Source organism: Amblyomma americanum, chromosome 8, assembly GCF_052857255.1.
Source record: "Amblyomma americanum isolate KBUSLIRL-KWMA chromosome 8, ASM5285725v1, whole genome shotgun sequence".
Taxonomy (NCBI): Eukaryota; Metazoa; Arthropoda; class Arachnida; order Ixodida; family Ixodidae; genus Amblyomma; species Amblyomma americanum.
Window position 1 is genome coordinate 19925892 of NC_135504.1, and position 14591 is coordinate 19940482.

Consider the following 14591-nt stretch of genomic DNA (forward strand, 5'->3'; position numbering starts at 1 on the left):
TGTCAGCATCTTTTGAACTGGATTTTTAACGTTTTGCAGTTTCACAAAAACCGTGAGCCTAAAACTATCTGCAAAAAAATTAGGCCAGAGCTATACAATTTTTTTTTGGTAATAGCTGCGGTTTCTTGCTTCTTTTTATCCTTGATACGGTGGTGATCATTGTCGTTGGGTTTTGATCGACCCACTGGCAACGGCTGATGCAGCACAATTAATCGTTTCGTTATCTTCAACTACGAAAAATTATCGCCATTATAAGCTTTCAGACTCTACAAGGTGGCTTAGAACATGGGCATCTCTACAAACGCGCCCACGAAGTACTAGTTTCGGTTTCTTTTCCGTTAACTGTTCATTGAAACAATACTTTACTAAGAAAGACAGTAAATAACAAATATTTGTATTTTAAAATTACGAAATTGTAGTTTTTTTACAAAACGTGTTTGCTTTTGGAGACCACCTTTTTTTTTTTAAGGGCCTTCAGCAAGAAAAAGCAAACAAAGCAGATTGAACATGGCTGCCCTCATGGAAAGCGAGCACGCAGTGACAGTCGTGACGGTACGGCGCAGTTCGTGTCTTGTTTCAGATTGCCTCGCGCTGTTAAAGGTAGTGAAAACGATTGTTTTGATGTAGCTTTCAAACAGTAGGCAGTGCAGACCTGGTCGAGGACGTGATCGCTTTTAGAGCAAGAGGAATCCACAGCAGAACGTGCGACCCGTCGACGCACTTTCGGTTAACCGGGTCTCCACGTGAGTGGTTTTAAACATGAGGCGCAAGGGTGGCAGAAAAATCGAGGATGAGCGCTTCAAGCACATCGCCACGGACCCGCGATTCCGCGGCGTTCCGCGATCGCAACGGAAGGTCAAGATTGACAGCCGCTTCGCTGCTATGTTCGACGACAAGCGCTTCAAACTCAAGTACGTCATGGACAAGCGCGGTCGGCCGATTCACAGCACCACGACGGAGGACCTGAAGAAATACTACGCTGTAACATCGTCCGAGTCTGAAAACGAGGGCGAGGTCGAGAATGTGGAGAACTCTGAAGAGGAGAAAGATAATGTCGAGGACCCTCAGGAGTCGAAGGTGGAGCACCAGGATTCAAAGCCACGATCAGCTGAGGACGTCGCTTCCGAAGGAGAAGACGCCGAAGATACAGACGCGACCGAAGATTCTGAAGATGAGGAGGAAGGTAAAAAAAATCGTTGGATCAGCTGCTTTGCGTAATTTTTGCCCCTCTCTTTCATTTGCATATCTCACAGATACTTTCCATATTCCTTTTGCTTTTCGGTTTTTGTTTGCTTATTCGTAATCCTGTCAGCCTTCAGAAGGGCTTCTACAGGAATGTAAGTGAAAGATATATATGTACAATACCAGAAAACGAACGACACATCAAAAATAACAACTTAGGACAATAGCCAACAAAGTTGATGTTATGCAGTGTGTATCGCACAAAAATGTGTAATGCCACTGTCTCACATACTGCACAACGCACTAGAGACAGAAATAAACAAAGAGAATCGTAAGAAACAAACAGTGCGTAATTTTTTTTGTTATGACCGCTCCTGTCAGCCATGAGCTCAAGTATTATATTTGGCAGGCTGCGTCGCAGCCTACATCTCTGCTTTTCAAACACAAGAGCATAACTTTCACTTGTAGTAGCGTCAACAACCTTAACTATGGCTTATTTCTCCCGTGTGCATAAACCAGTCCTTACCAGCACAGTGAACTCTGTCCTTGCTCTGAGACACATCCTCATTTCAGCTTATTCAACTTGAGCTCCTTTCTTGTGATGACTTGAAACCACCCGCACATGTTGTTGGACCATATTTTGTTTTCTCTGCAGATAACGAATCTTTGGAGAGCCCTGATGAAGAAGTGGAGAGCCCTGATGAAGAAGAGCCTGAGAGGGATCCAGCACGAGGCATCGGCAACGTCGAGACAAGCTCTGAGGAAGACGAAAGCAGCGAAGGTATTTAGAATCAGCAACTTTCACTTCTACCTGTGTGTTTTTACTTAAGTACTATTGTGTTTAAAGGGACAACAAGTGGGAAATGAAGTTGGCATGTATCGATAGATTACCAGATTCTGGTGATGAAGAACTCTCATTAAAATCTGAGCTCTCATAACCTAGAAAAGGCAAGAAGATTAAATACATGTGTTGCTGCAATCGGCCATTTTCACAAGCTTAGATTGATCTTAACTTACATTTTGTTAACCAAGATCACAGAACAAAACGTAATGCCTGCAAAGCCGGAAAAAATTTAACATTTGAAACATTGGATTCAGTAACATTGATTCGGTTCAGGCTTTGAATTAAATAGTACTGCTTGGAAAGCTTGGACATAGTTAAGTACTTCACATCTTAAGGGGACACTGAAATGGTTTTGATGGTCATAATCTAAAACAAGAAATCTGTAATGGTGGTCTTTGCAAGTGTTTGAGTCAAATTCCAAAGCTCTGCATAGACCCTATAATATACAGAAAATTGTTTTCAATTGCTGCAATTGCTGCTTCTAACCAATTAGGGAGACACCACATCATGTGTTCATGGCCACCCCTACCTCTATAACATAGGCAGGCAGTCTGGGGGAGCCTTCAGGTTGCCTGTGTCCAAGTGACAGGGGCAGGATAGGGCACGACAGGGTGCAGTCCTGGCCTGACCTGTTTTCTTTATTTTTTTTTCTTTTGACACCTCGGCGTGTGAAAGTTGATGGGGAAGAAGAGGAGCATCATTTTTAATCGCTGACATCTTTGGTGCTAATGGAGCTAGATAAAAAAATTTTTACGGCGTGGTGCCTTAATTAAGATGGAATACCGATCACTGATGCACTTTTCCTAACCTGAGTAGATATCATTTGATAGTGCCTTTAAACGGGACTCTAAAATACACCTTGGTAAGAAAACACGGAATTCCCACTATGAACGCCATGTATCTCATAAAAAAACAGTGCTTTATGGCATAAGTGTCAAAAGTAGTGCATTTTTCATTTTCTTTCATCTCAGTATGACACTGCTGTGATCGTTTCTTGTTGTGTAGCATGCTCATTGGGCTTGCTTTTCTTGGCAAACACAGAAAGATCTACACAGATGCTTGGAACTATGAATTCAGTGGTTGATATAAAAAGAGGATAGCTTCTGGCACAATGTCTAACCTGACCTAACCTGCTAATAATTCTGCTGGTCATTTAGTTTATGTACTGAGAAAAGATCATTCTAAGAAGTACTTGCAACTGGGCTTGTTGGTGTGTATTCGTGAAAGACATGAGAGTGCAAAAATGGCAACAGGGACGAGTAAGGGAACAGGACGAGCGCTGCCTCATGGAACAGCGCTCGTCCTGTTCCCTTATTCATCCATGTTGCCATTTTTGCGCTCTCATGTCTTTCACGAAGATCATTCTAGCGTCTACACAATTTTGGATTCTGTTCCAAAATGATTGCTGTGCTAGTATGTTTTCTGTAAAGACCAATAAAGTTCACTTTTTCAGTTTTTGAAAGATTTTCCCGTCCCATATTTACAGTTGTGAAATATCTGTTCAAAAATTATTTTAAAAATAACTTTTCAAAAATTAAGAAAGGAAGAAACCCACCTTTAATTGAAGAGTCGCTGTTTGCATGTGCCAGAAGGCAGTTATTTTATATAGCAGTGCTTCATACCAAGGCTCAGTGCTGGTTCTTGTGCAGATGAGGCAGAGGGCGCCGATGACGACGAGGTGGCCTGGGGAGAGCTCGACCGAGATGCCCCGCAGTCGGACCACGTGAGCCGGCGGCTGGCATTGTGCAACCTCGACTGGGATAAGCTGCGTGCCCAGGACTTGTTCGTGCTACTCGACTCGTTCAAGCCACCCGGTGGAGTCATCCACCGGGTCAGCGTCTACCCGTCCGAGTTTGGCAAGGAGCGCATGGCACACGAGCAAGTGAGTGGTCCCACGGAGTTGGTCGAGGCTGCCCATCATGGTGACAAGCAGGCCTCTTCCTCCAAGATTGCCGAGGATGAGGAGGAAGTCGACGCCAAGAAGAAGAGGTGCAGTGCCATTTGTGCCTATCACAGCCCGAGCTCTTTGGTCACACCAGTTGGTTAAACTCCTCGCAGAGCCCATGTATCGAAATTTGGCTGTCTTATTAAGCCCAAGCATGGAGATTAGTTAACTGTAGCTATGCCTGTGGGCAGTCAGATAAACTGGGTACAGATAAACAGGTTACAGACTCCAGGATGGTTGATAACCATGATGGTGCCATGGCACCTAGCAACAGAATCTGTGAAAGAGATGCAGTAGCAAAACATTTGTTACATATAACAGTTTGACAGATAGACGCTAGAACAAGTGAAACGTTGCAGTGGTTCCAAAATTATTGACAAGTGGCAGCATTTTTTATTTGCCACTGCCTGCTGGTGCCGCCGACTGTTAACCTCTGTGATATATGGCCATGGGGAATAGTCATGTTTCAGTGTAGAGCCTCAGACATCTAAAACAAAAAAATCGGCATTGACCCGCTGCAGTGGCTCACTGGTTACTGATCCGGAGTACCTGGGTTCGAACCCGACCGCGCGGCCGTGTTTCGATGGAGGCGAAACGCTAAGGCGCCCGTGTGCTGTGCGATGTCAGTGCACGTTAAAGATCCCCAGGTGGTCGAAATTATTCCAGCACCGCTTTCTTCCTTTCTTCTCTCAGTCCCTCCTTTATCCCTTCCCTTATGCTGAGTTTAGGTGTCCGCTGAGATGTGAGACAGATACTGCGCTATTTCCTGTCCCTAACAACCAGTTTTCAATTTTTCATTGACAACATTGCAGTTTGCTTGTGATACTGGCCAGTGGCAGCAATATCTTTATTTAATTGGCTTCTTCTAACTCCTAAAAGCTCTGCCTTTAATGAAGGTAGCCTGTTTTTTATTAGAATGCAGTAAAAATTTTGTAATAAGAGACGTCTAGCAAAGCACAGCGTAACGAACAACCAGCGGTACAGTCCCGGCACAGACCAGCGGCAGCGTTCAGTCCAGAACACGCACATGGGACCAAGCATTCGGCGCTTCTCGTCGTCTTCTTCGTTAAGCGCCAGCCTCTGAAGATTCCAAAGCCGAAGGCCAGTCTTACAATTTGGTGATCGATAGGGCACTGCATTCTGATTGCACAGAGACCACTCTCGCCGTAAAACGGAGCTTTCCTAAACTAGAGAAGACCAAGAAAAGAAATAATGGTGCAGATGTTCCCATCACTGCCCAGTTTTGCAAGTAAATTGCATGTGACGACATCAGATATTCTTCGTGGATCCCTGAGGCTATGCTACAATACCATTCACTTCAAAATTACAGCAACCAGTCCTTCTCTGTGTGGACATCACGAATTTGAATCAAATTGCGGGAAAACTTTTAAATTCAATTTTTTCAGCCAAAAACATTTTTTCTTTCTGCAGACAGACAGTAAACTTTATTAGCTGAGTGGGAGGAGCGGAATCGCTCATAACGCAGCTGGTCAACCCTGCCGGATGGTCAAGAGCTTTTGCACCTCAGTGACCCAGTCAGCCCGTTAGACAAGCCGAGCCTGAAGACTCAGCTCCGAGCTGCGCACCGTGGTCTCTCACTGCTCCTCAGTAGTGATTAAGCGGAAGAGGGTGCTAGGGAAGGCCCTCATGATGCGGGATAGGGTAGCGTGCCCACCGCAGAATCTTCAGTTGGGATAGTAGAGGGCAGGATAGATATGGGACAGAACTGCGGAATTTGGGAAGGCGTGCATTTGAAGCTGGCGCCAGGAGATTTTGTGCATGCAGCGGATAGGGACCTGTCGGCCGATGCGTAAAGGCGTCGGTCAAGCCCGCAATTTAGGGTGATGTCCTGATAAGCGATCAACTGGTCCCTCGCTGACCTCGTTACGTGGTGGGGGTGTGAGCTGGGCCCCGACCGGATAGTAATGCCTCGGGCGCGTGAGGGGTCCGCCTCATTTCCTGGGAGGGAGGAATGTGTGGGGGTACAGATAAGCTGGATGGTGTGAGTGGGGTGTTTAACAGGATAAATGTTAACATAAACATAAAAAGCCAGAGAATAAATTTTTACTGAGAGTCATACTTGGGTGAAGTTGTCCTTAAAGTAAAAACAGGCCGCATTTTGATAGAGGCAGAACACAAAGGTGCCCATGTGCTATGCGATGTCAGTACACATTAAAGATCCACAGGCAACCGAAACTATTCTAGGCTTCCCTCCCACCTTCCTCCTTTCCCTTACTGTGTGGTTAGGTTCGGTTCCAGTGTCCACCGGGATGTGAGACAATTACAGCGACAGTTTCTTTCCTCGAAAACCAATTTTCAGTGCGTGCTACATGTGTTTCTGTGTGCATTAACCGCTGCCTAATGCAAGATGAGAACTGACTATTACTAATACAAGAGTGTCAATTTGGCCTGCATACACCTGATCTTTTTTTGTTTTTATTTGTTGTTAACAGTGTGTCTGGAGAGTAATTAAAGAAATCTGGCTTGGCATAAGTGTCCATGTTTTCATTACTATTTGACAGGGAAGCACTGCGACAGTATCAGCTCAGTCGACTGCGATACTACTACGCCATCGCAGAGTGTGATTCGGCCGAGACGGCTGACCACCTGTACCGAGAGCTGGATGGCCGCGAGTACGAGAGCAGCGGTACTTGCTTGGACCTGCGCTTTGTACCCGACGACATGACCTTCACTGATGTAAGCGCAATCTGAAGTCTGACCGCTTACTTTATTCTGGGATTGCCGTGTGCCGAATGTTCCCGGACTATAGTCCACACAAGGCGTATGACAGTTCGCAGAACTCAGTTCTCACTGAAAAACCAAATTTTTTTTTTTACAAGACTGTCGACACCCAGTAAATAACCTGCAGGGACCAAGTGTACAAACCATGAAGTCATGAGGTTGCATAATGTCTGTTTTCTTTGGAGAGCATCCTTCTTGTTTTTCTAAGCACTACAAAAAATTTTGCAATTTCGCAGCCCTGCATGGTCAGCATTATCCGGGATGCTGGAGCAGAGTCTGTTATTTCTGTACGGACAAAAGGCTCATCCTCACTGTTGACTTTTGTTGTTTTACTTAACTGCAAAAACAGTACCGGCAAAAATGCCTGCATGTGTCTGTAGCTTCAGAGAGTGAAGCCTCGACCCTTCAGAAGCACCAGCCACGTCCCACCCATCCTCTGCAACCACCTGCCTCCCCACCCTAGCCCTAAGTGAACGTAGAATGCGGAGAAGAATTAAAGAATTAGACAGCACGAGGAGGAGGGTACAGTGACAGTAGGCGGCAGCATTAAGATGTGCTTCGTGGTGACAACCTGCTAAGAGTAGCGTCCAGCGTCGTCCGTTCACCGAAGGCGAGGCGAGGCAACGGCAGATTGCTCTGGACGCTGCCCAAGCAGAAATCCAGAGCTGCCTCCGTTCGGCACTGCGTGTTCCATACGCGGTCGCCTACAGTTCGCAAGTACCGCAGCAGCTGCGCACAAAAACGCATTAACAAGAAGCATGATTGTCATCTTATTTTTGTCGCACCACCACTGCTGACAGCAGAGCGGGATTTTCTGCATAATAGGAGATTTCCTGCAAGAGCATTAAAACCTTGCACCCAGCGGAAATTCAGTGGGTAGCCAGTGGAAGTGAGGATTGAGTGTGCCCCGCACTTCCCGCATATGAGGCAGATGCTCAAACCACTAGGCCACTGCTCGGGCACGTGGTTGCATAATATTGCCTTGTGCAGGAGCTGTTTGCTGTTTAAATTGTTTACACAACAGTTACTTGTTTAAATTGTAAGGCTGGCCTTCGGCTTTGGAATCTTCAGAGGCTGGCGCTTAACGAAGAAGACGACGAGAAGCGCCGAATGCTCCGAAGCTTGAGCGCCGAATGCTCGGTCGCTCGTGCGTGCTCTGGACTGAACGCTGCCTCTGGTCTGTGCCTGGACTGTACCGCTGGTTGTTCGCGATGCTGTGCTTTGCAAGACGTTACTTATTACAAAATTGTCTGTTGCAGGAACCAAGCAGCGTCGCTGAAAGCCTTCCTGATCCCCAGAGCTACAAGCCACTGACATTTGTGACGTCTGCACTCATGTCAGTCAACCCAGAGTTAACTTGGGATGAGGATGACCCCCGTAGGTCAGAGGCTATGCAGCGAGCCTTCAAGGATGATGGCGACCATGATGACCTCAACGTATACCTAGCTTCATCATCTTCAGAAGATGAAGAAAACCAAGAACAAGGTGAGTACTGTTAGCCCCTACTGCGTAGAATGTCTAAAGACGGCATTTCAGGAGTGCCATAAGGATCATTTTAAGGTAAATTCTAGGAACTTGACGTTAGCATTCAATTCCTATTTTTTACCTAGCCTGCTTGATTAGAGAGACCAGGGTAGACCTAGGGAAGTAAGGTTGGTGTCTAGGGTAATAAATTAGTGGGCTCAAACCACTAACCTGCTGTGCAGAAAGTTGATGCATTGAGCAGTGGAAAATGCAGTGTAGTAGTGTTGGCAGACACCGTGCTGCCAAGTTACTTCAAGCAGAACCAGGTGGCACCAAGCTACACCACTCAGTAGCACATTGCCAGACACTTAAAGTTTGCACTGTTGCTGCATGTAATTGCCACTCCATTCATCTAGCCTGCATTATAACCAAGTTTTATTTTGTTTGTTTGTTTTTCAAAGACTTGGGGCTGTCATCCATTAGTCTTCTGTGGGTCAGCTTTTTTTTTTCTCCTGACACTTTTGTATGTCTGTCTCACTTTTGCCTTGTCGTAAAGTAGACCATTGTGTATGCCCCATTGACAGGTGATGATAAGCAGGGTGCAGGGAAAAAGGCCTCCATGGAAGCCCAAATCCAGAAGTACCGCGACCTGTTGAAGAGCATCGATGAAGGAGAAAAGAAGGCCGACAACGACGACGACGACGTTGAGATGGAGGTCACGTGGAATCCTGGTGAGTGCATCACCTTGTGCGGCCAACCATTGCACCTTGCTGTTTCTGTTTACTCTGTTTACTCACATTATGAATGCTCTTTCTTTCCCGAAATTGTGCCAAAATGTTGAGTGGCGGGAGGGGGGGGGGGGGGGGGGGTGGACTTATTGTGCATGTATGCTTGTTATTATGTGTGAGTAAATATGGTATATAGTGTTTCTTCTCCCATGCTACCATGCTCCTCAAGATGTGTGCAGAATTAGTGCATCATTAACGCATCACCAAATGCCATATTCTCTCCATTACCTTCACTGACCACCAAATCGCACTTCTATCAACTTACAGGCATTCTTTCTCGACAGTGCAATCATGGTGCCCACATATGTATATCCTTTATAGCTGAAACAAAAGGAGCAGAAATACTTAAATGATGAAATCGCCTTATTTGAAAGAAAAAAGAAAGGGAACAGCTTCCCCTCCCATATGATAGTCTTGAATGCCTTGACATTTTGTCAATGCGTTCAGTGCGCACAAACGCAGATATAACAGATTCCAAGAAAACCAAAGTCTCATCATGTACTTAAACTCTTACAACTGCTCGAGCAGTTCGTGCTGATGTCTTGAGATGAGGACTGAGCTCGTTGCCTGATTATCTGGCCTACATCCATCGATGCCCTCATATGCTCGTAGGTCTCAACAAGCAGGTTGAAAACCTCATCAAGAAGAAACAGGAGCAGCCCGAGGAAAAGACTCCGTTCCAGGAATTCCTCGAGAAACGCAAGGAGAAGCGGAAGCTCAAACGAAGCCTCAACAAGCAGGTCAGCAGTTTGGCCACTTGCCTGTATCGTTGTAAACTTGGGATTAGATGCGTTGCGGCAGCGTCGCCATTTTCCCATTAACCTTAGCCTCACCAACTGAGGATTGTGCAATAGAACAAGCCAGCATGGGTTCGTGTGCTTTGTTTTTACCGTATTTTTAAGCCACTGAAATTATGGGTTTGTTTTCTCAGCCAGGGTTATAATATACTTTGGTAACACAGCATCTGTGTTCAAAAGATCAAGGTGAACAGCCTTTAGTAGGAGTCTACAACCTGGCATCCAAGGTGCTTCCCAAATGTGGGCTGATGTGGCAGCTGTAGAAACAGTTTAGTCGTGACTAGCTATTGCCAACTAGAGATGCGAGTGCCTAAAAAAAGACCTTGAAAAATTTGGGGGAAAATGTTTTTGCGTTTCTTTATTGTCCACAAGAATTTTAAAAAAAAGAATTTCCTAACGAAATTTTCTCCACAGTATCACCTCACTACGCAAGCCATTTGGGAGTCAGCTTAGCATTTTAAGGCCTTTATAGCAACGAACTGCTGACATCAGTAGCATGTCACGGCTACTCCCAATTCTCCCATCGTCTGCGTTATATGAAAGAAACTGCTCGCAGTTTGGTAATGCGCATAAAACGTGCACAAGCAAGCGTTGCATTCTGACGAATCAGACTGATGCAGTTTTTTGCATTGATTGTATCGTTTGCAGTATGTTATGTTTTCTTGAAAAAAGGCTTTGCAATATCTGTGTTTTGGTGTAGAAGACCGTTTTCCTATTTCTGAGTCACGAAATATATGTGCTTAATGAAACTGTGCATTCTCGGGGGTTTTTTTTTCCAGAATTTCATATTTTTCTGGAGAAAATAAACTTTTCCGAGCTTTCAAAACTTCTTGAAAATTTACGTCTATTGCCAACTGTTGTTTAGCAACATTGAAGCACTGCGTCATCAAATTCAGTCAAACCACTTCTTGTTTTGAGCCATAACGTGCTTAAGCATGAAAATAGTTTGCCAATTTCTCTTAAGCACTGACTAGCTACTGCACAGGTGAAACTAAATCAGTCAGTTTTCCTGCCTGCAACATCACCATCTTGTGGTGCAACAGGGTGCCCAAGCAGGGGACTCTGGTGAGGACAAGGAACAGCACGATGACGCTGAGAACGGCCAACCAGAGCAGGCCTTCTCAGATGACGAACTCCCCTCGGACGTGGACCTGGGTGACGATTTCTTCAATCGAAACGCACCTCCCAAAAGTAAGCTATGCTCACCCAATCCTCTCATGCACAATGAAGGCTGAACTGCCGTGCTGTCACTGAAGCATTGTGAAGGTGAATCGCTTTGAGGCGAATTAACAGCAGGATTCCTTCTTTTACATTTTAAAGTAACATTTTAATGACTAAGTTCTGTTGCAAGTCGTTTCAAGCATCAGTACATTGTGGAGTTCATGTTGGTTATCCCTGACAGGTTTTACCTCGGTTCAAGAACCTTGAAATGCACAGCATTTGTACTGTCATGTTGAATGCGACTCGCAGTCGGTGACTGGGTGGGCACAGCACTTCACGGATGCACGATGGTGCAGACAAGCGGCTCACTTGAAAACAAGTGGAAAAGGATTCCACTGTTCCAACAATCAGCAACCTCCCTTGCGTCATCAGCTTTTGGTACCAGCAAAGCATTATCACTTCCCGGCGTGACGATTTATATGCTGTCAGACTTTCTGGCTTATGCAGTCACCGAAAAATTTTTCAAAGTCAACAGGACCCCAAAAATAGTCTAAACAATCAAACAATCTGAAAAATCCATGAACTTCAAAAAAAAAATCACTTTGCCCCCGCCTCCCCCACGTGCATCACACGATATACACAGCGGTGGCGATGCCAGATCAGTCTTGCACGTCCACTCTAGGATGCAAGCATAGCCAATGTGGCTCCCTGCCTCCTTCTTAGACGCTGTTCTGGACTTTATAAATAGTAACAGTAGCGGTTCTGTTGTAGGTGCTTGTATGTATGACAGCATAGCACTACTAGGGCACTGATCTATGCCCAGACTCTTGCATTTAATTAATATTAAAGCGTCTTTACAGTGGAGCAGTTGCCGGCAGTATAACTGCAAGGCTAACCCCGTCACTACCTTGAGGGGTCTTCAGCCTCAGCATGAAAGCATGCCTGCGACAATGTAGGTGCAATGGTGCCTGGGCGGAATGACGCCATCAGATTGCGAAGAGCAGGCAACGCAGGGGAGGCTGCTGGTTGTTGGAATGGCACAATCTTTTCCTCTTTGTTTTGAAGTGCGCCACTTGTCGGTGCCACCATGCATCCAGGAAGCACTGCGGCCCCCCTTTCATGCATTGCAAGTTGCACCAACCTCACTAGTACGTGGTGTCACAAGTCTTGTGCAAGCTGCAGCAGATGGTGGTGCTGTAACGTGTTAAATACCGCAACTTTTTGCAGTCGGTGCTAGCCACAGGGAGAAGGCATTTCATGTTTCACACTTGCACCCGATGATGAGAGTGGCCAGCGATTTTCACCATGCATCTTTTGTGCCTTAAATGTTAGCCAGTACGAGAGTGCTGTGTTGTCTTTACTACTATCAACACGCAGTGTCCAAAGAAGGTGCCAAGAACAAGAAGAAGAAGCGCAAAGGCGTCGTTGAAGAGAAGGCTGAGGATGAAGAGACCACCAAAAGCAAGGCAAGTGTCTCTCACAGACTCCTGAAAGGAGTGTAGATGACAGAAATTCTTATTGATCCTTATTGCATTTTCTCCACCTCAACCTCCCTGCCAAATGCAGGCGGAGCTCGAGTTGCTCCTCATGGACGAAGAAGACGACGGCCGACACCACTTCAGTCTCAACAAACTGCTCGAGGAGAACCAGGCGGGACGGAACAAGAAACGCAAGAGAAAAGCAGAGAAGGTGGACAAGGCATCCAAGCAGGGAAAACCGGACGGAGACGAATTCCAGGTGGGTGCACCTGCGCACCAATTGTTTGCAAGATAACAACGCAAAATTCCTTCGCTATTCTGCATGCCTTTTGTGCAGCGTTCAGTAAAAGTACAAAAGCCACTTAGTGATTAAGTTGTCAAGGGGTCTGTGGCAGCCGCCGGAGCAAAACCGGAAGCTGCGTTCCCGTGAGCACTCTCGAAGGCGTGGCGTGTACGCAGCCGCGGTCACTTATACCCCTGTAACACGGGACTTCTTCTCGGCCTTTGCCGTAAAGTCTTATTGCACTAAAGGAGGAAAACCAAAAAGGAGCAGCGACGCTGCTACACGGCAAATCCAAAGGAGCTAGAACGCGGCCTCTGTGAATGCCAAAAGTCACCGCTGTGTGTGAAGCGGCGCTAGTAACATTATGAAATTAAAGCAGACGGTAGCACTTCAGCTAAGAGTGCATTCGTTTATGTTGGAAAAAGTAGCTATCACGATAATAAACGAGCGTTCTGATGGTGAGAAGCGGATATCTTGAAACAAAGTTTCTTTTTTTTTTCATCGTTCTCGGTCCGACCACGGTAGGCGCACTTTTCCGTTCGGCTCCTCGTTGTGTTTGAGAAGCGTGCTTTGTTGCTTGTGTCTTTGTGCACACAAGCAAACTCAAAACACGCACTCAACAAAGAGCAAACGAAGAAAAAACAGCAAAGCGAGAAGGGGAAGCACGTGTGTGTCGATGCGGCTGCTGAAAAGCGTCCAAGTCCTTTCTTAGCAGTGTGGATGTCTTTAGTCATAGCCTCCTCTACGGTTAAGTGCACTGTAACGCAAAATTAACCATTGAATAAGATAAATTAGATATTTCTTACGGTTTCAAAACTAAAAATTGCGTCAATTTTTTATTCTTTGAGCTCGCTAGCTGGCGCTGCCGTCTGGGTTGCTCCTTTAAGCAACTTTAAGGCCGCTGACGGCCGCCTTTATTGCTACGGAACTTTATCGCAAAGGTCTCGACGCTTTGCCGTGTAGATGCGCGTCACGCGCCTTTGGGGCAAAGGACCTTAATTTCTAAGGCCTTACAAGTGCCCGTGTGACAGGGGTATTAGAGAGGGATTGCATCATCCGTGTGAATACCTCTTAAACTGGGGTATCCTATGATGCTGCTTGTGGTGCTGGAAAAGTGTAGATAGTGAGCACAGTGCTGAGCAGAGATAGTGAAAGGTCTAAATAGTGAAATGTAGATAGCAATATGTAATACAGAGAACAGATAACCATCAGTCTGTCTGTGTAGTGGAGTGGATTCAGTGAAAAAAGAAAATGCGGCCAGGGATGGGCGTCTGAATGGTAAGATGAAATTACAAAAGTATTTAGTATAGGGTGGCCGCAGCTGGTCCAAGACAAGGCTACTTGGCATTCGGTGAGAAAAGGCTTTTGTTAGCCCAGGCTGATGATAGTATTGAGAGCACTTCCTGCACATGTAAACGTCTATGCTCGTGAGCAAACACAGCATGTTTTGAATGCTGTAGACTCACTTGGCGAATAGTGGGTGTTTGTGCTAATGCAGCATGTGTGGAAAACGGAGAGCACTCACTCGCTGGCAAAATGCACGCCTGTTGCAGGTGGATCTGGCTGACCCCAGGTTCTCAGCGCTGTACGACTCTCACCATTTCAACGTTGACCCAACTGATTCGCACTTCAAGAAGACCAAGGGCATGGAGGCACTGCTGGCCGAGAAGCAGAAAAGGAGACTGGCTGCCCCAGAGGAGGCGGTCCCGAAAGCTGCTACTACCAGCAATGCACCACGGGCGTTGCCAGCGTCACAAGAACCTGACTTGGCACCATCGCCCGAACCTGTAGCAGCACCTAAACCGAGCCGGCAATCATTGTCCTCTCTGGCCAGCTCAGTCAAGCTCAAAGTTCAGCAGATGAAAAGCAGAAATAAAAAATAACCCTCATGATTTATGAAAATACTA

At 46.1% G+C, this 14591-nt stretch overlaps 1 protein-coding gene across 1 annotated transcript; it reads left to right on the forward strand.

The window, feature by feature from the left end:
- Window positions 1-498: 498 nt before the first annotated feature.
- LOC144101038 (ESF1 homolog) lies at window positions 499-14591 on the forward strand. Its single transcript, XM_077634050.1, has 11 exons — window positions 499-1183; window positions 1838-1963; window positions 3676-4015; window positions 6494-6668; window positions 7973-8198; window positions 8762-8908; window positions 9578-9705; window positions 10806-10953; window positions 12301-12389; window positions 12490-12660; window positions 14238-14591. Exons 1-11 carry the CDS (start codon window positions 760-762, stop codon window positions 14565-14567), a joined length of 2304 nt encoding a protein of 767 aa, XP_077490176.1. The 5' UTR covers window positions 499-759; the 3' UTR covers window positions 14568-14591.